The following is a 19,706-nucleotide window of genomic DNA, read 5'->3' on the forward strand; positions in this document are numbered from 1 at the left end:
CTTGGGGACTGAGTAGGTTCTCTCACGGGTCAGGCCTTTCCCAGCCCTTTTTACATGGAGGACTGCCCTAATCGCAGGAGACCTCCCCATGTGGGGCCTCCAAGAATCAGAACCCAGACTAGAGCTATTAATGGGGTGGTGGGCACAGGAGGAGAATTGTGGGTGGCTGTTCCAAAACTACAGAACTTTCAGATCACAGGGCAGCGGAGATTCCCCGATTTGTATATATATATATATATATATATATATATATATACAGGGCAGCAGAGATTCCTGATTCATTATTTACATATGTGTGTGTGTGTATGTGTGTGTGTGTGTATAAATATGTACACACACACACACACACACACACACACACACACAGAGTCAGGTCAAGAGCAATGAGGCCATTCTACCTGGTCCACAAGTGGGCATTCAAAAAGTTCTGGAAGCCGAAGCGAGCTCTGCCGTTGGGATGACGGCTCCATGGGCCCGTAGTCTGTCACTAACCAGGGACCGGCGCTCCTGTGCTTACTTGCGACATAAACCAAATCCCATCTGCAGCTGATTTAATTGGGGCCCCCTTAAAAGCTCTGTGGCTTCAAAGGGGAACGAGCTCTGTGATGGCGGCGGGGGAGGATGGATGGCTCGGGCAGAGCCTTTTGAGAAGGACATGAGCCTGCTCACAGGCAATTAGCAGCAGTGAGGAGGGAGACGCTAGAGAGGCCCACACTGGCCTTGCCCCGGAAACCTGACTTGCCAGTGAGAGAAGCAGCGCAGGGATCCCTGCATGGGAGACACGTAGGAGACGACGAGTGCACGTGGATCCCACAGCCCAGGCAGCAAAAGGAGCCATTGACAAAGTGGCCAACAAATGTTTTTAAAGTTCGGGGGCTTGTTCTTAGTGTCCCTTCCTAAGAGTCTCAAAGCATTGATGTTCACTCCACATTGTCAGCCTCGCTCCAAAGGTGCCCCAGGAAACCGCCCACCTCTCCCAGGGGGCAAGAACAGCTCCCCGCTCTACCCTTGTGCCCATCGGCTAGTGGTGCCCTTGCAAGAACTAAAAGGTAAAGAAAGGGTCATTCAGGGGCAGCTGGGTGGCGCAGTGGGTAGAGCACTAGCCCTGAAATCTGGCTCAGACACTTAACACTTCCTGGCTGGGTGAGCCTAGGCAAGTCACTTAACCTAATTGCCTCAGCAAAGAAAGAGAGAAAGAGAAAAAGTCATTTAAAGAATAAAAAGAATCCCAGGCACAGCGTGTAAATTATCTACCTTCTTCTCTAGTCTTAGTTTCCTCAGTGAGGCAGGAGAACATTCCCAAGCTACTCAGATCCCCAGCACTGGGGTCTATGGCTCTCTCTTCCTTCACAGAACCCAGCGATGTCTTTCTTTGCCCCAGTGGTGTCCGTGCATAGATAGATTGTTACTGGCTCTCTGCACAGCAGTACAGACACCAACCGACCCCTTCCTAAAGAGCAAAGTGATCATATCCTCGATCCATCGAAAATATGAAACATCAAACAAACCACAGCCACCAAGCCAAGAACTTCCGACAAGTGCATCTCCGACCACCTTCGGAAATCGGCTTCTAACATCACTTGGACATCCATGTCACACCCTGGCAAATGCACAATAGCCCCAGATTGTGGCTGCTCAACTTTCCAGGCTCCTGCTAGTTTCCCATCTTCATCAGGTGATCAGCCCTTGTGAAATTAAGGGAAAAGATACTGAGAAATCTCAACTCTCCCCCATTCTTTGGGAAATGCTTGCTCAGAAATAACCTCCATCCCCAGGTTTTGAAAAAGGTCTGCATTTTCCAAGCCCCCTTTGGCCACAGTAGCTGCCCCAGCTTCTCCCCACTGTTCTATTGATTGTAGATTTCAGCACCAAGTGGGAACCATATACATTGGGAATGTCTTTTACTACAGCTAGAACAGGGCCGGCTCTGTCCTTGCCCTGGATGTCTACCATGGAGGGATGCTGCTTCCCTGGGCTTCCCTGCCACACAGGTGCCAGGAACCTGCTTGGATTGGCTGCATAGCTGGAACACGTGGTGGCTGGGACAGGGAGAAGGAGGGAGAGGGAGGAGGGGAAAGGAAGGGGGGAAAGGAAGGAGAGGAAAGAAGGGGAGGGAAAAGGAAGAAGGAGGAGAGGGAGGGAAAGAAGGGGAACAGGAAGAAGAGTGACAGGGGAAAGGGAAGGGGGAAAGAAAGGGAAGGAGGGGAGGAAAAGAAGAGGAGGAAAGGAGGAAAAGAAGGAAGGAGGGGAAGGGGAGAAGGGGGAGAAAAGGAAGAGAAGGAAAGGGAGAAGGGAAGAGAGGGAGGGACAGGGAGAGGAGGCAAGTCTTTAAAACTGGCCAGACTAGGTCACTCTCTTTCCCGTGTGTTCTTTTCTGCTGCTCCCAGAGGGGGATGATCACTCACAGTCCCCACTATGTGGGTACCATGACCTGAACAAGAGGACAGATATGTTCCCTCCCCCCCACTTTTACACTGGCTCCAAGAAATGGGTCTATGGCTATCTGGCTTTGTTCATTTGTCTTCAGCTGCAGCTCCCGGCCATCTATTCCCGCCGGACCTGGGGTTTGAGCCACGTGACCTTGGAGCCAAGGTTCCAGGTGAAATAGCACAGCTGCTCAGCCTGGAGAAGCCCAGGAACCCGGTGTCTCCCACAGGAGGAGGGGTCTTCTCTACAGGAACTGAGCTAAACTCTAACCCTAATCCCCTTCCTCTCCTCAGAGCCCGACGAGTATGGGAGACTAAGCTGGTATATTTACAACGGAAGTATTCCTTGGGAAAAGCTCATCTCACTCTTAGCGGGTCAGTGGGGTCTCCCATCCTTAAAATCTCATGATGAAAAGAAACCATTATCTGGGAGGGCGGGAGCCCTGGCAGAGAATCTAGTACCCCAGACCCTTTAAGCGTATCAGAGGCAAAGAACTAGAAACCCAGCGGCTGCCCAGCAGCTGGGGAATGGCTGAGCCAGTCGTGGTACACGAAGGTGATGGAGTCTTATTGTGTATAAAAATGATGAGCAGGCTGCTGATAGAAAGGCCCGGGAAGATTTACACGAACTGATGCTGAGGGAAACAAGCAGAACCGGGAATACGTTGTACGCAGTGGCAGCAAGATTATATGACGACCAGCCATGACAGACTTGGTCCTTCTCAGTGGTTCAGGGATCCAAGGCAATCCCAATAAACACTGGATAGAAACAGCCCTCAGCTTCCAGAGGGAGAACTATGGAGAATGAATGTAAAGCAACACACGCTATGTACACTTTGTTTTTTTTGTTTTTTTCTCTCTCATGGTTTTCCCCTTTTGTTTTTTCTCTCCCAACATGATTCATAAAGAAATGTGTATTTTTAAAATTAATATAATAATAGATAAAAATTAATATAATATATTAATATAAAATTTAAAATACTTTTAAATTAATATAATTTTTAAAATTAATAATAATTTTTAAAATTAAAATAATATATAACCCAAAAAAGATAACAATAAAAAAGTTTTTTTTTTTAAAAAGAACGCCAGAAAACCCTGGAGAAGGGGTGAAATGTGCCAAGCCTGGCCTTCAAACAGCTGGGAGTATCACAGAGCTTTGCTACCTCAACTGTTTTTAATTTAATCCTTTCCCTCTGTCAGTTCCTAAATTAACTGTTCTCCTTTAGTTGATCTGGGATCTCACCATCTTGTGGGGCACACAGCTGTTCATTTGGTAACCTGATGCTTTTCTGTTTTCAAACTGTTTTGTGTCCCAATGGGGGTGTCACTTCTGGGTCTCCCCCTTCCCCCACAAAATCTGGTTCTTTTGCAAATCCACATATGCTCCATCCATAGTGCACTGCCCTTAAGGTGGCCCATCCTTCAAGCAAAATTCCTACTGCAGCATATGATAGGAAGTTATAGCAGGGCAGCAAGTGATGCAGTGGATGGAGCACAAGTCCCGGAATAAGAAGGTTTTGAGTTCAAATCCAGCCTCAGACACTTCCCAGCTGTGTGACCCTGGGCAAGTCCCTTCACCCTGTCTGCCTCAGTTTCCTCATTTATAAAATGAGCTGGAGAAGGAAATGGCAAAGCATTCTGGTATCTTTGCCAAGAAAACCTCAAATGGGATTATGGAGAATCAGACACGATTGAAACAACAACCAGATAAGAAGAGAAACATCCAGGGCTAGAAACACAACTGTTCTGGCCATTCTAAATCCAAGCCTTTCTTACCTACAACAGCACGCTCTGTTCTGATGTTTTCCTTCTAATTCCTTTGAGGTGACTTTGCTTCTAATTAACTAGAAAATAACATTCTGCTAAATCATGCTCAATGGTCACACAGATCGAACTCTCCTCGCCGCTGACTAACAGACTTTCCTCCAAAAGAGGCGGTTCCCTTTTGGCCCTAGGCACCACCTTTCCTCAGAACTATTTCCTAAGAAGGAAGAAAGCAGCTTTTCTTCTCCAAGGTAAAGAAAAGGAAAAAGGGGAAACAAGAAGAAGCCATTCAGGACAGGGGGCTGAAGCACAAGGAAGGGCAGCAAGCAGCCTCGGAGACTTCTCCATGTTGGAAGTCCCGGGGAAAATGCTCCTAAACCTGACTAATTCTAGGACGTTCCAAACGCCTTTTGAATGAGCAGATGTCGTCAGAGATGTCCATCGAGACCATAGGCCATCGTCGCTGTGCCAGCATCTATATACCCTCCTTGTTTTCAGGGCTTGAAGCATCCTTCTCTGGAGGCCATTCATCCCCCCACTTCTCCCCACTGGTCTACGAGGAGGAAGGTTTTCCTGCCAAAGTGAGTGAAATATGAGATCCTTGCTTTTCCTGCGGCTGCTGTTTCTCACGGCGGAGGCTCCTCCAAACGGTGACATTGGAGACTTGCCCTGAGTGGGAAGAACTTGGGCCTCAAAGCTCCCCTTAAGGAGACTGACGCCAGCCCCACTTGCTCAGGGAAGAGGAAGCCCTGGATGGCGAGCCCCGGCCAAGCGTCAGGTAACTCACAGCCCGGTCTGATTCCGGCAGCCCCCACGGCCACGGCATGGCAGCAGACTCTCCTGTTCTGTCACGGTGATCTTACTGGTCCAACTGGTCCATATCAAAACACAGGTGGGGGCCCAAGCTCCTGACAAGCCCCCAGACTTATCACCTTTATGGGGATCAAGCTGTCACTCAGATAGCAGCTGGCCACAGACAGCGCCACAATAATGACAGAATTCCCTGACTGAGGGCACTTTAAGTGCCCGCTTCCTACCAAGCACCCTGACTTAATCTTAGACCGGTTTGATGCTTAAGAAGAAACCAGGGAAGTGTCCCTGCCTAGGTCACAGCTCCGGGCAATCTTTCCGGCTTTGGGGGCAGCTCAGACTGAAATCCGGAACCAGGAAAAGACCAATCCTGGCAGGACTTGGGCCCCAGTGTGTGACACATCAAGTGGCCTTAGAAAGGAAAGTCTCAACAGAAGGATCAACAGACTTGGGTCAAAAAGGTAAAGGTTGCTTTCTCCCACAGCTCAGTGATTTGGAAAGATCCCGATTCCAGCACTTAGCAGACCCCACCATTTCCCTAAACTGATCATATTAGAAAAACTTGGTGGCCAACTGCCTAGCCGCTTGCAGCAGAAATGCTTTTCCCGGAGTAGAATTAGCCAGTTTTGCTGACTCCCAATGAAATATGACCATTTAAGAGGAAAAGCCAAATCTGCCAGACAGAGATACAGAAGTGTACCTGCTTTGAGGGAGAAAGAGGGTCCAAGTGGATCAAGTTTCCTCTGCTAAGTAGAATTCTCTCTGATCCAAGTAATGTATACTTCCATTTAAAGTAACCTGAAAATAGGACAATATTCCACAGCATGATAGGACAAAAGTTCACAGTTTAAGTTTGTTGTTGTTTTTTAATCAGAGAAATAGTTACTTTAAAGTTTAAGTTTGTTTGGAGATGATCTCTGTTCATAGAAAACTAAAGGGTTCCTTCTTTTGGTCTGCTCCAGGATAGACATAAAGTTTATCCTTCGTGATTCAGTCCAGACAAACTAAAAGACGTTTCTTTTGGTTAATAAAGGAGCATCCCCAATTGTTCTGATTCCTTTGAACAACAAAGTACAGACCCTACCTTGACATGGTCCTTGAGGATTCAAGGGAGGTTATTCTTTTTTTTTTTTGGATGGAACTTTCTTTTTTATTAATTCTAGCTTTTATTTTCAAAATATATACATGGATAATTTTTGACATTCACCCCTAGAAAACCCTATGTTCTAATTTTTTTCCTAAGGGAGGTTATTCTTAACCTCAGACCAAAAACACTGTGAAAACATTAGTTCCTAATATCTTAAAAAGGCTATATATATAGCAAAACTTTACAATATCCTGAAGACAGGATAGGGCTAGGGAATAAAGCTTTAATAGAAAAAAACAAAGGCCTTCCAAATATTTCTAATGAAAAAACCACAGCTGAGTAGATGATTTGAAATGCAAAACCAAGACAATAGAAACCTAGATAAGTGCATAGATCTGAGAATTTGAAGGAGCTAAACAATAAAGTGGATGCATTCTCAGAGGGGAAGAAGAAATTGCTTCAGAATCTTATTATTTTCAAGGACGGCAGAGGGAATTTGACAAAATAAACACGGGGCTTGGTTGTGTTTTATTCTGTTTTGTTGGTTTTAAGAGGAGAAAAAAAGGGAGGGGGAAATGAATGTACCAGAAAAAAATGTTAAAAAATGGGAAAAGAATTCACTATTTTACATAATTGTCCAGACTGGTAAAAATATGGGGGAAGAGTCAAGGGAGTAGGAATGTCATGAATCTCATTCGTATCGGAATTGTACAGAGGATGGTTGAACATATATGCACATACACAAAGAGGCTGATAGTGAAATACATGGGATTCAACAGAGAAAAAGTTCAGGATGGAGAGAGACGGTGGAGATGCAGGATGTGGTTAAGAGCAGAGGCAGAGTTGGGGAAGGAATAGTGATGATCAAAACAACTATCAATTTTAGAGAATGAATAATAGAGAGAGAATTAAATAGAAAGAAAATGTAAGAACTATAGACTGGGTTCTGAGCTTTGTGAGAAGACAGGGGGCTAAGGAATAAGAGCCGATGACAATTAATGGTGATTACAAGTCTTGATCATATTTCTTCTTTCTCCATTCTTTTCTTCTATGTAAAGAGATGAGGGGTTAAGAGGATTTTATAGAAGGAATTACACAATAGATAACCATAACCATGAATGCAAATGGAATAAACTCACCTATAAAATGAAAGAGAGTAACAGAATGGATTAAAAAGCAGGATCTAACAATATGTTGTTTACAAAGAATATTTGAAACATAAAGATTCATACAAAGTTAAAATGAGAGGCTGAGGCAAAATTTATTATGCATCAGGCAAATTAAAAAACAAAACTTGGGTAACAACCCTGCTCTTAGACTTGATATGAGAAAAATAGACATAGTTAAAAATAAGATAAGCAGAGAAAATACATAGTGCTTAACAACACCATAGGTAATGAAATATTAATGCTTAACAAATATACACCAAATGACATAGCATCTAAGTAAAACTTAAAGGAAAAATAAACTACAGAGAAATAATTGTGGGTGACTTTAGTGAGCCCCTTTTAGAACTAGGCAAATCTGCCAAAGAGAGAAACAAAATGATACATATTTAAATAGAAATTTTTGAACAACTATTGAATGTGAACAGAAAGCAATATAATACTTTTCATATGTGCATAGCACATTTATATAAATTGAAAATATATTAGACACAAAAACCTCATAGACAAATTCAGAAAAGCACAAATATTAAATACATCCTTTCCTGACTACAACCCAATAAATGTTCTGATCAATAAAGAGCCTTTGAAGAAAAGAGCTAAATTTAAGTAATTTAATTGTAAACAAATCATGGGTCAAAGAACAAATTATATAATCAATAGACAGTGACATCAAAGGAAATGACAACAATGAGAAAACAAAAATCTTTGAGATGAAACCAAACTAGTTCTTGAGGAAAATTTACATCTCTAAATACTTTCATCAGCAAAAGAGAGAAAAAGCAGATTAGCATACTGTTTGTCCAACTAAGAAAACTAAAAAAGCAACAAATTTAAAACATTTAAAACTAAATGGAAAAAGTATTTGTTATTGTTGTTGTCATTTTTTCAGTCATGCCCAACTCTTCATGAACTCATTTGGAGTTTTCTTGACAAAAATACAGGGGTAGGGGCAACTAGGTGGCCCAGTGGATAGAGCACCAGCCCAGAATTCAGAAGGACCTGAGTTCAAATCTAGTCTCAGACACTTAACACTTTCTAACTGTGTGACCCTAGCCAAGTCACTTAACCCCAATTGCCTCAGGGAAAAAAAATACAGATGTGGTTTGCCATTTCCTTCCCTAGTCATTTTACAGTAGAGGAACTGAGGCAAATAGGATTAAGTGACTTATCCAAGATCACATACACAGTAAGCTTCTGAAGGCAGAATTGAATTCAGAAAGATGAGACTTCCTGACTACAGGTCTGGCACTCTATTCACTATACCACCTAGCTGTCCCAAATAGAAAGAATAGAAATTCTGCGAATCAAAGAAGAGATAAATAAAATGAAAAACAAAATAAAGTATTAAATGACAAAGAAAACTATAAATTGGTTTCTCAAAAAAATTAAAAGATAAAACAGCTAATCTGTTAAAAAAAAAAAGGGAAGACAACTTATCAATATTAAAAATAAAAAAGGAGAATTCACAACAAATGAAAAGCAAATAAAGGAAATTATTAGCAATTATTTTGCCCAATGAGATTTCATCATAACCTAAATAAGGTAGATGAATATGTACAATTACTATGCAATCAACATTGTCGTTAGGATTATCAGGACCAGGGTTTTGCCTGGCCAGGTCCAGTTGAAAGTACCTGGTCCTACCAACATCTTATACCATATAACAAGATAAGATAAAAATAAGGACCTGATTTATACATAGAAGGTGATACTATGAGCCAATCAGGAGGGCAAAGAATAGCTTATCTATCAGATCTATGGAGAAGGGAAGAATTTATGGCCAAACAAGAAACAGAAGCATTACAAAATATAAAACAAATAATTTTGGTCACATTAAATTTAAAATGCTTTGCACAAACGTGTAACCAAGATTAGAAGGAAAGCAGAAAATTGAGGAACCATTTTTATAACTAGTATCTCTGGTAAAGACCTCATTTCTAAAATATGTAGAAAACTGTGTCAAATTTATAAGAATACCCATTATCCAACTGAAAAATGGGTAAAGGTTATAAATAGGCACTTTTCAGATGAAGAAATCAAAGTTATCTATGGTCATATGAAGAATATTCTAAATCACTATTGATTAGATACATGTAAATTAAAACAATTCTGATCTGACCTACCAGAGACAGAGATACACACACACATAGAGGTATGTACACGTACCCATATATATTCAGAAAAAGAGATGTATACAGACACACACTCACACACACACACTCTCTCACACACACACAGACACACACACACTCACACACACTCACATTCACACACCTGAAAAGACCATTACCACCACACTGGGGTTTCCAAATTTCTCCTCAGGCCAGGAATCTTCCCAAACAAACACTGGAAATTCAACCCCACCTTTTTCTCCTGAGCCCCCGTTACATTTTTGGACAATGGCTGGTATCCAGCCATTGCACTGGGCTCCTGAGGTGCTTCTGTGTTCTTAGCTCACTTCTCAGATGGACCACGAGGGGCTAAAAATGGGGTCAGGAATCACTTGGTGGGGCAGGGAGTGACTCCATTTGTGAGTTTTCCCACCCTGGGATTGGAGCCAAGTCTCCTCCTAAAGTTTGAGGGATTAAACACCCTAAAAATATGCACAGGACTATTCTGGGGTCGGTAACACTGGGCTGAGGGAATTGCCTCCCTCACGCCTGAGGCAGCACCCGTAGCGCCCTTGGCCCTTTAGGGTTCTCCTGCACCCGGTTCAGGACTCCCTTCTCTCTCTTTAGTGCCCCAGGCCTCTGGGACCCACAAAGCACCTCGCACAAAGGGGACCCCCCAAGGAGCTACTAAACCCATCCCAAAACAAGTCATCAGCCCCCCAAATTCTCCCTCCCAAGGGAATGTCTCAGTCGAGGGCTCCAGGGGACCCCAAAGAGGCCAGAATTGGGGATTTCTTTATGGGCCAGGACAACAGGATTGATGACCTGGAGCTGGAAGCTACCTCGGAGTTCTCCATCTGCCAGAGGAGGGAGCTAAGCTCCAGAGGTGACTGAGCAGCCCAACTCGCAGGGCCGAGTTTTCGCCTTCCTGGTGTGAGGCAGTCTGCAGTCACTCTACTAGTGGCCTCTGCTCAAGGGTGGGGAGTAGAGAGCCCCTTTCTGAGACCTTGGATGCCCCAAAGCTTTGCCCCTGTGTAAGCCCATCCCCCTGGTGCCAGTAGGGGCTCCCCTTCCCCTAGCATTGGGCCTGAAGCTGCCCTTTCCCCCGACCTTCAGTGGTGACTGTGGCAAACATCAGGGCCCCTGCTGCATTGCCTTTCACATCGATATGCGGGTCATCCAGCAACATCACCAGCAGGGGAATGACATCGTGCCTCCATACCTCGTTCTTCCCATCCAGAAGCATGCTGGGGGACAGAGGGGGCCCAAGGTCAGCCCAAGGGGAATGGGGGCTCCTCCCCCTCCCATCTTCCCAGGATGCTCACAACACAAGGACCTTTCGGGGCAGTAAAACAACACCACGAGCATCTCTAGAGCACCTTAAAGGTGATCCCCGTGACAATCCTAGACAACAGGAGCCGGGACCAGCCCCACTTTACAGATGGGAAAACTAAGGCCATCTAACGACCGACGTTTCAGTATTCCATTATGCCAGGCTTCAGAGTCCCATAGCTGGGAAGCTCTGGGGGAGCGAGCTCATCCAGACCTGACCTAGGAGCCCCAGAAGGAAGAAGGGGAAGGTGTCAGAGGAGCGAGCACAAGGGGAACCCTAACTTTGGCATCACGAGACCCGAGTTCGAGTCCGGGCTCTGATGCTTCCTAGCTATGTGACCCTGGACTATTACAAGAGCAGCACTTACAGATGGGAGCCTCCCTCCTGCTGCTCGCCATAATCCTGACCAAGACAAAGCCGGCAGCTCGGTTCTGATCTCGTCAATGAGAACCCAGAAGAGCCGCCCCTGTTCTGCCACAGCTGCCACCAGGCTCAGGGCCCCGAGGCAGGGACCCGCTGACCCTGGACACCATTTGTGCAGCACTGGGAGTCACAGCTCCAAGGGGTCCTTCTACTCCTGGACCTGCCTGCCCTGCTTCAGCTCCTTCGCCATGGCTTTCACCGGGAATCCGTGTCACGGGTACCTCCTTCTGGGTCCTCCTGGTTCTGGGCCCCAGGCTCCCTCCATGGCCTGCACTCCTTCCCAACAGACACCCCTCCCTGTGGAACCCCATTCAGTGTAGCTCAACCAGCACTTCCCGAGACCCTCCTGGGCCCTCCGGCCCGGGCCCTCAGGCAGGAAGGAAGACATCACAGGTGGGAGCTGTGGGGGAGGAGAGGGGAGCCGGGAAGGCGGAATCCTCCTCAGCCCAAGGTCTGGTCCAAGGCCAGAGGCAGGGGCTGCCCCAGGGAGAGCAGAGGGAGCTGGGAGCGGGCGGCAGAGGGAGACCAGACCAGTGTGGCCAAGGCTAAGGCCCCACTGCAGAGGGAGGGGAACGGCGCCCAGCACGGGGCTAAGCCTCCCTCACAATCCTGGGGAGCACGGACTGTTACTCCCTGTTTTACTTTAAGGAACCTGAGGCAGATAGAGTGAGATGGTGCACCCCAAGTCACACAGGCCTGACTCAGCCCTAGCCCCCTCAGGCCCAGCATTCTCCACGCCATGGCCTTTATCCCACACCAGTGCTGCTGTTCCTGGGGGACTCTCAGCATCTTGGGGCAGAACTGGCTGGGGGAGCTGGGGGAGCGACCCCCAAAGTGCTCCGGGCTTGTCACTGAAGGTCGACAGAACAGCTGTGCTGGGGGGCCCTGGGTCCTGACCTAGAGCCGTCCTGCAGAGACTACCCAGAGATTGTCCCAGGGTCTGAGCAGCTGGGCTCATCCAGGTGGGCTTGGAGGAATGGGGAGGGAAGAACTTCTCTGGACTAAGGCCCGTGTTTGACAGAGGGAGGATGGCAGCTTTGTCCGACTGCCCCACATTACCCCAAGAGAGCAGCTCACCCTCTGTGCCCACCCCTGCCCACCCTGTCTGCCCCTGCCCTCCGTGCTCACCCCTGCCTACTGTGCCCACCCTTGCCCACCATGCCCACCCCCGCCCCGTCATGCCCGCCCAGCTGCCGCTCACCAGATGGCCATCAGGGTGCGGGCAGCTTTGCTGCGGATGTCCTCGTTGGGGCTGGTGAGCTTCTCACGCAAGATGGGTACAGCGTTACTCTGCAAGGCCTGCAGGGAGTCCCACTGCAGGCAGAAGTAGAGCGTGTCCAGGATGACCTCCTGGATTTCCTCTTCTTCCTCCTCGAGCTTTTCCACCAGGAAGGGGATTAGCCCACTGGCGAGGATGGAGTCAGCCCCTGCAGGAGAGGGAGCCCAGAGCTGCTGCTTTGGCCAGGGCAGCTGGTCAGGGCCCAGCCTAAGTCAGGAGGCCTGAGTGCGAACCTGTCCCAAGACGCTTCCCAGCTAGGTGGACTCTGGGCCAGTCCCTTCACCCTGCCTGCCTCAGTTTCCTCCTCTGTATAATGGGCTGGAGAAGGACACGGCCAACCCCTCCAGCCTCTGCCAAGAAAATCCCAATGGGTCGGACGCTGGATGGTATTAGCCACACCCCCCTTCTTACCAGGGAGGAAACAGAGGCGCAGAGAGGTTACAGGGCTGGGTGAGGGCGCAGCGGCCCTCGTTTGTAGACACGGGCCCATGGATCTCAGAGCTCCCTTTGGGGAGCCCGGCCCAACCTTGGTTCTGGAGAGGAGCCAGGCCCAGAGCATGGCCAACTTATCCTCCACAAAGGCCGGCCTCCACAGGGAACTGGCAAAGCCAGAGTCCCACAGCCCGGCCGCTCCCCAAGCCACAGGGTGGGGGCCAGTCTATATCCCCAGAAAATAAGGGAAGTCCCCGCATGCTGTGGGGGGAGCAAGGCAGAGCATCCCCCATACCTCAAACTCAGCCCCAAACCCAACCAGAGTCAACTTTCTCCACAAGCCGGGAGAGGAGCTTCTCGGGCCCCAGCACCCCCAGGAGAGAAGGCCCCCGCCCTCCATCGCTGGGCAGCTCTTGCCACAGGGGCCGCACGCGCTCCCCAGCCGGGCTCTTTAAATTACACCCATGGGACGGAGGGCGGGCTCATTAGTTGGAAGGCCTCCTTGGTCAATTAGCAGTAATTTATTTACCGCACCCCTGTGGGCCACACGGCCTCTCAAAAGGGTCCTGGGAGCCCTTCCCTGAGCTCCCTGAGGCGGCAGTGAGGAGGTGGTGAGAGAGGGGCTGCAAGGGGCAGGGCCAGCCAGTCCCGGGGGGGGGGGCTGCCCCCGGGTGAGGGAGGCAGGCCCCGAGGAGCCTTCAGCAAACTCCCCCCACAACCGTCTCTGCCCTTACAGAGGCACAAGCGACAGAGCCCCCCTACCCACACCCCAGGGCAGTGCCCGGGCCGGGATATGAACACAGAGCTTCTGATGGGGGTGATGAGGCACGAGAGAAAGGAGAAAGAAGAGCTTGAGCCCTTAGGAGACCCTCCAGCTGGAAGGAGCGTCCGAGACAGTGTGAGCACGGGTGCATGGAACACAGAGGCCCAGGCTGGAGCCCACTGAGTCCAAAATGGCCCGGACACCAACCAGCTGGGTGACCCTGGGCGAGTCACCCCCCCATGCCCCTTGGTGTCCTCCTCTGTGAATGGGCTGGAGAAGGAAGTGGCGACAGCTCCAGCAGCTCTACCAAGAGAACCCCCAAAGGTCACAGAGTTGGAGCCGGAGCCTCCCTAGTTAGTTGGTGACAAAGTCCCCACCCACGGTCACTCAGACCGGACTGATGGGCCTGGAGCCAAGCCGTGGGGCAAGTATCCAGCCAGGTTGGGGGCGGCTCCCGGGCTCCTTCGGACTCTCCATGCTCGGTTCCTCTGGCTTCTCCGCAGAACACGGGGCCCTCCCTCCCCTTAGGAAGGGCTTCCCCTGGGAAGCTTCACTTGGTCAACAACCCTGCCAGTCAGGTACTATTATCATCATTGGGAAACTGAGGCAGACAGCAGTTATCAAGAGACAGGATCCGAACTTGGGTCTTCTGACTCTTGTGTCTCCACTGTGCCTTCTCGCTGAGCCCAGGTCCTCTGATTCCAAACCCAGCACACCATACTGCCCGGCATCCGGCCAACTCCCTCATCCACCCATTTTACAGATAGGAAAACCGAGGCCCAGAGCATCCCGGCTGTAACTTCACTATCTTAGGGGAGAGGAGGCTCCTTCCAGCACCTGCACCTCTCAGACAATGAGGGGAGCAGGAGGGAGGCTGCTGTCTTGCAAGGGGGGAATGTGGCAGCAGATCCTGGGCAGGGGCACAGCAGCCATGATGATGGAGGCAGGCCTAATCCTAAATGCACTAAGAGCCTATCGGGGTCCTTCCGGTGCCCGGCTGTGACCCACGCACTGATGCTCTGGACGGGTCTGTCTCCAGCCAGCGATGGTGGCTGCCCCCCCCCCCCCCCCCCCCCCCGAGAGCCAGGGATTGCTACGCTCTCAGCACTCCCAGGATCCCAGGCCGCTCTCCCATCCGACCCAGCAGAGAAGCATCTCCTTGTCAGGGGCTCTGTCTGTGAAGCCCAGCCCGGCTGGGGCCAAAGGCAGCATGAGTGCCAGTCACACCGCTAGGGGGAGAATTTGAACCCGGGTTCTTCTGGTGCCCGATCCTGTGCTCTGTGCCCCATGGCAGCAGCACCTTGCAGGTCCAGCTCCTCTGCTTACAAGCTGCTGGAGGCTGCAAGAGGTCCCGCAGCTAAGCAGCAGCAGAGCAGACTCGCAGATCCCACAGCCCCAGCTCTGCCCGCTACACTGACCCGCCACAGTGCATTCTGGGGGCCACCCTGAGAGGCAAGCTGGGGTTTTGTGTGTGCCCCCAATCTGTCCCTGCCTCGCACCATCCCTCCCCCCGCTCCCAGCCTGCCTACCTCAGCCATGCACACACACATGCCCACTGTCTCCCGTCTCTGCATGGGCGAGTGCTTGGGGTTTACTACACTGTGAGAGGAGAAAGCAGCCGGGACGACGCGGGCAAGGGCGGCGCAGACACAGAGAATACGGCAGGGCTGAGAGCAAATACCCCCAACCCGGCCCGTGCCTGCGCCCCCCTCCCTGCCGCCCGCCTGTTCGCTGAGATCCCTCACGTGCTAAAAGGAGACGCACAGGCCTGGCTATTTATAACTAACCCAGATCCAGGGCTCCATGTGCAAAGAGGGGCATGCGACACCCTGAGGAAACTGAGGCTCCCCCTGGACGGCCCAGGGAGTTCTGGGGGCACCGCAAAGCCCCTCCCTCCAAGTCTGGCCCCGGCTCCGAGATCCCTCTCAGGCAGCTCTGCCTTGGCGGGGGGGGGGGGGGGAACTTTCCAGCCCCATTATGGGAGACACAATGCAAGGAGAAGACACGGTCCCCCCCGGCCTCCTCAGCCCCAGCCGCCCCTTCCTCCACCTCTGGACCTTTGCACTGGCTGCCTTCAAGCCCACAATCCTCCATCTCAGCTCTGCCTTGTCTTTGACTTTGCCACTAAGGTTCCCTTCTGTCTACACTGCATGTGTCTGTTAGGGACCCATTTCCCTGCTTGCTGTGGGCCAGTTACACTGTTAGCTCCTTGCAGGCAGGGCCTGTGCTGGGCTTCTTGCCTTGGCGTGGGGCCTGGCATGGAGCAGTAGGCCATAAATGCTTGTTGAGGGACTGAGTGCTGATGTCCTATCTTATCGCCTCCTTCTTCCTCCTCCTTCCCCCTTCTTCCTCCCCTTTCCCTTTTCCTTCCTCTTCCTCTTCATTTTCCTTCTCCCCCACCACCCTTTCCTCTCCTTCCTCCCTTCTTTTCCTCTCCTCACCTTCTTCCCCCTAACTTCTTTCCCTTCTCCTCCTCCTTACCCCTTCTTCCTCCTCCTTCTCTCATTTCCCTTCCTCTTCCTTCTCCATCATTTCTTTATCATCTTCCTCTCTTATCTGCTCTATGTTCTCTTCCTCCTCCTCCTCTCCCTCTTCCTTCCCCTCCCCTACCTCCTCCTTCCCCCTTCTTCCTCCTCCCTCTCTCCTTTTCCTTCCTCTTCCTTTTTCTCTTCCTCCATCCTTTCTTCTTCCTCCTCCTCTCCTATCTGCTCTATCTCCTCTTCCTCCTTTTTCTTCCTCCTCTCCCTCTTCCTCCTCCCTCTGTCCTTTCCCTCCTCCTCTTCTTCCTCCTCCCAGCCACCTTTGCTCTGCTCCTCTGGGTCACCCACCTCTATTTTCTCTCCATCAGGGTCAGAGTTTTTTTTAGCCTGAAGACTCATTACTGACTCTGAGCACCTGGAAACACTTCTTCCCCTCCCCTCCCCCCAGCTGCGTGGACTTCCAAGGTCTGCAGAGGCCCCAGCCCGCCAGTGGCCAAGGCCGCCTTCCGCCTCTCCTCCTGTGCTCTGTCCCTCAGCGGCGGCTTTCTGCCCTAACCACTGCCCTCTCTTCTGAACTGTCCTCCCCGCCTGCCTCGGGACCCCAAGCAGCGTCCCCGAAGGCTGCGTCCCCGAAGGCTGCGTCCCAGGGGCCCTCCCAGCAGACCTGCGTCTTTACCCCCGACACTCCCCCTGCACGGCCCTGGCCGTGTTCCCTGCTCAGAACTTGGGCAAAGGGCCCGGACCCCTGCCAGGGAGGGGGGGGCAGCCACCACAAAGAAGGGTCCGAATGATGAGAGAGGCCTCCTCAGAGAGGAGAAATGATGGGCCAGACTCAGCTCTTCCAGGAGCCACAGAGGCATAAGGGTCCTTGAGGGCAGGAGGCATTTTATAATTCTGTATCCCCACTACCTAGACAGGGGCCTGGCACACAGTAAGCACTTCATAAATGCTCAGGGAACTAAAGAGAGACCATCCAGCCTTCCAGACCCTGGGCCAGCTCCAGGACAAGGCTCTGCCCCTGTATTGCTTTCAATCTGGAAAAACGGGTAGCAACGGTCAGTAAGTCAGTCAACAAGCACTTATTAAGCGCCTACTATGTACAGGCACTTACCTCACTGTGTACAACAGCATCATTCCCTCTCCTCCAGCCCTGTGAGGTTTGTAAACTGCTTCCCCCCCCCCCCCCCGTAATCCAGAGGGAGAGAGTATAAGGGTGATTTGGCAGGTGAAGAAAATGAGAAGTCACTGGCTCTGGAGGCAGAGGGGGTGGGGTGGACGCCTTCCCCACCGTGGGCGCCCCCAGAGCCCTTCCAGCGCAAGATCTAGGATGTGTCCCTCACTGGCAGGCAGGGGAAGATCCCTCCCCAGGCAGACCGCGTCCCTCACCACAACCACCCCTCGCATCCTCTCCTTCCTGGGAAGGAGAAAGAACAGAGTATTCTCCCTATTTACAGATGAGCAAATTGAGAGCAATTGGCCCAAGTCAATCAGGGGCTAAGTCCTTTGGGTGCTGGCCCAGCCCTGGGCCCCAGCTTGCAACCCAAGGGTCCCAAGGGGGAGAAAGCAGGGAGACGGCCCGGCACATGTGGCCTGGGGCACAGAGACTGAGGTGGAACTACTGACGTTATTCCGAATTTCCTTTACACGGCATCACCCAGGAAACAACCGTTTCACCATCTACAAAAACGTCGGACTTTTCCCCAAACATATTTTCCTAGATCTTCAGTCCTAAAAAGTGAACACTGGGAAGGAAGGGACAAGTGGCCGCGGGAGCCCCGAAGTTCTGCAGGAGCAGGGAGAGGTCACAGGTCACGGGGGGGGGGGGGGGGGGGAGTACAGAAGCCCAGAGATAGGAGGGACCCAAAAAGCCTGAGGGGGGAGATGGGGGTGAGCCCAGAAGCCCCAAGGTAGGAGGGAGCCCAGGGTGCCTTTGGCTCCCCACGCCCAGACCCAGCATCTCGCCCCTTTAGGTGGGTCAGCACAACTGTTCATGACTCCTCGCTGCCCTGGGACACCCGACTCTCCACCAATACCGCTCCAGTCCTGAAGACCTCCAGCAGGGCGAAGCCTCCCCCACCCCCAGGCAGCGTCCCACCTTCCGTACAAGGCTCCTTTCAGCAGCTTTCATCCAGTGCGTCCATCTGACCCCCTCAGGTCCAGCGCCCGGCACACAGTTGGTGCTTAATGTTTGTTGATTGATTGAAACAGAAGAATCTGTTCCACATGAAATCTGTTCCAGTACTTCATGGGCCTTCACCACCACCCCCCCCCCCCATCTCCACGTCTTTTCTCGACCACGTGGCAGCTCCTCCAGGCGTTCATGCTGCGAAGGCTTTGCCATCATCCGTGTACCCCAGAACGGCCGCGTGGGCTCTGAGCAGGGCATGGACACCGAGCAATGGAACCCACGTCCCAGACTCTGGCCCTCCTCGCCTGAGGATCCCGCTCGCTTTTTGGACCACTGTTGGCTAGCTTCAAGCTCGGAACTCTTCCCAGAGGAGCTGCCGGCCACATCACGCCCTGGGAAGGTTAGCGCGCTAACCCAAAGGTACGACTGCAGCCCAGCCCTGCTTGGGGTCAGGAAGACCTAAGCAGACACTTCCCAGCCGTGTAGGCCTGGGCAAGTCACTGCATCCCTCAGTTTTCTCCTGCAAAGTTACCTGGAGAAGCAAACGGAAATTCCAGTGTCTCTACCAAGGAAACCCCACAAGAGTCACAAAGAGTCAGACGCAACCCAAAGACTGAACGATGACTTCATCCCAATTAGAATTCATCCTGGTAGATTGGGTCTAATGCTCGAGCCGGGGGAGATTATCCAGGATCCTGCTCCATCGGCCAGAGCTTGAGCTCGCTCGGGGGAAGCCACCGGTAAGCCTTTAACTAGCTCCCTGAAAAGAAGGAGTGTCTGTGACATGCTTTCGAGTTCAGTCTGCAGTATTAACATCTTCTCCCTTGCTTTCTGAGAACCAGCTGGCTGACGAGCCGATAAACCAAGCCAGGATTTGTCGGGTTTGCCGACCCCACACTCACAGTGTGAGTAACCGCCGGCTCCCATCATGCTCCGGCACGTGCCGGCTCTGGCGCAGCCCTGGCTACCCTTTGCAGCTCTGTGTCGCACAAAAACCTGGTGAACAAAGCAGCCGCCCTTTTCTCCAATTCATTAATCAGAACGTTAAAAAACCCAGAGCCAGCAGAGAATCCTTTGGGCATTTCACTGAAGACGGCTCTCTAAGCTGACATTAAATCAATAATGACTGCGCTCGGAGGCCTGGCCCTTCAGGTCAGCAAACACGGAGTAAGGGCCTACTGTGTGCCGGGCCCCACACTGGGGATACACCAAGAAACAGAGGCTCTCCCCTGGTCTTGAGGATCTTCTCCCTGGCCACTGCCATCCACTCGGGCAGGACGGGACCTGACAAGGGCAGGGCTGCTGCTGTATCCCCTAACCTTCCATTGCAGTGACCTCGCCCACAACGGAAACGAGCTCGGTCCGGCGTGGCCAGCTCGGCGTGATCACTGCCGCTGAATGTCACCCACATCCCTTTAATGGCGTCCAAAAGGTTTCCAGAAATCTGGACTTGAGACACCGGTTCCTGTTAGATCACGGAGCCCCTCTCCTACCGGCC

General features: G+C 51.1%; 1 protein-coding gene across 1 annotated transcript in view; it reads right to left on the bottom strand.

Annotated features, from left to right (window-relative positions):
• The window catches only part of RSPH14 (radial spoke head 14 homolog), a 112,628-nt gene that overhangs the window by 5,427 nt on the left and 87,495 nt on the right, over positions 1-19,706 (bottom strand). The window contains exons 5-6 of the mRNA XM_031948957.1: positions 12,328-12,553; positions 10,481-10,617 (exon numbers count right to left, since the gene is read on the bottom strand). Coding sequence (XP_031804817.1) covers positions 10,481-10,617; positions 12,328-12,553 — 363 coding nt within the window. The remainder of the gene's footprint in view (positions 1-10,480; positions 10,618-12,327; positions 12,554-19,706) is intronic.

This window comes from Sarcophilus harrisii, chromosome 1, assembly GCF_902635505.1.
Source record: "Sarcophilus harrisii chromosome 1, mSarHar1.11, whole genome shotgun sequence".
NCBI classification, from domain to species: domain Eukaryota; kingdom Metazoa; phylum Chordata; class Mammalia; order Dasyuromorphia; family Dasyuridae; genus Sarcophilus; species Sarcophilus harrisii.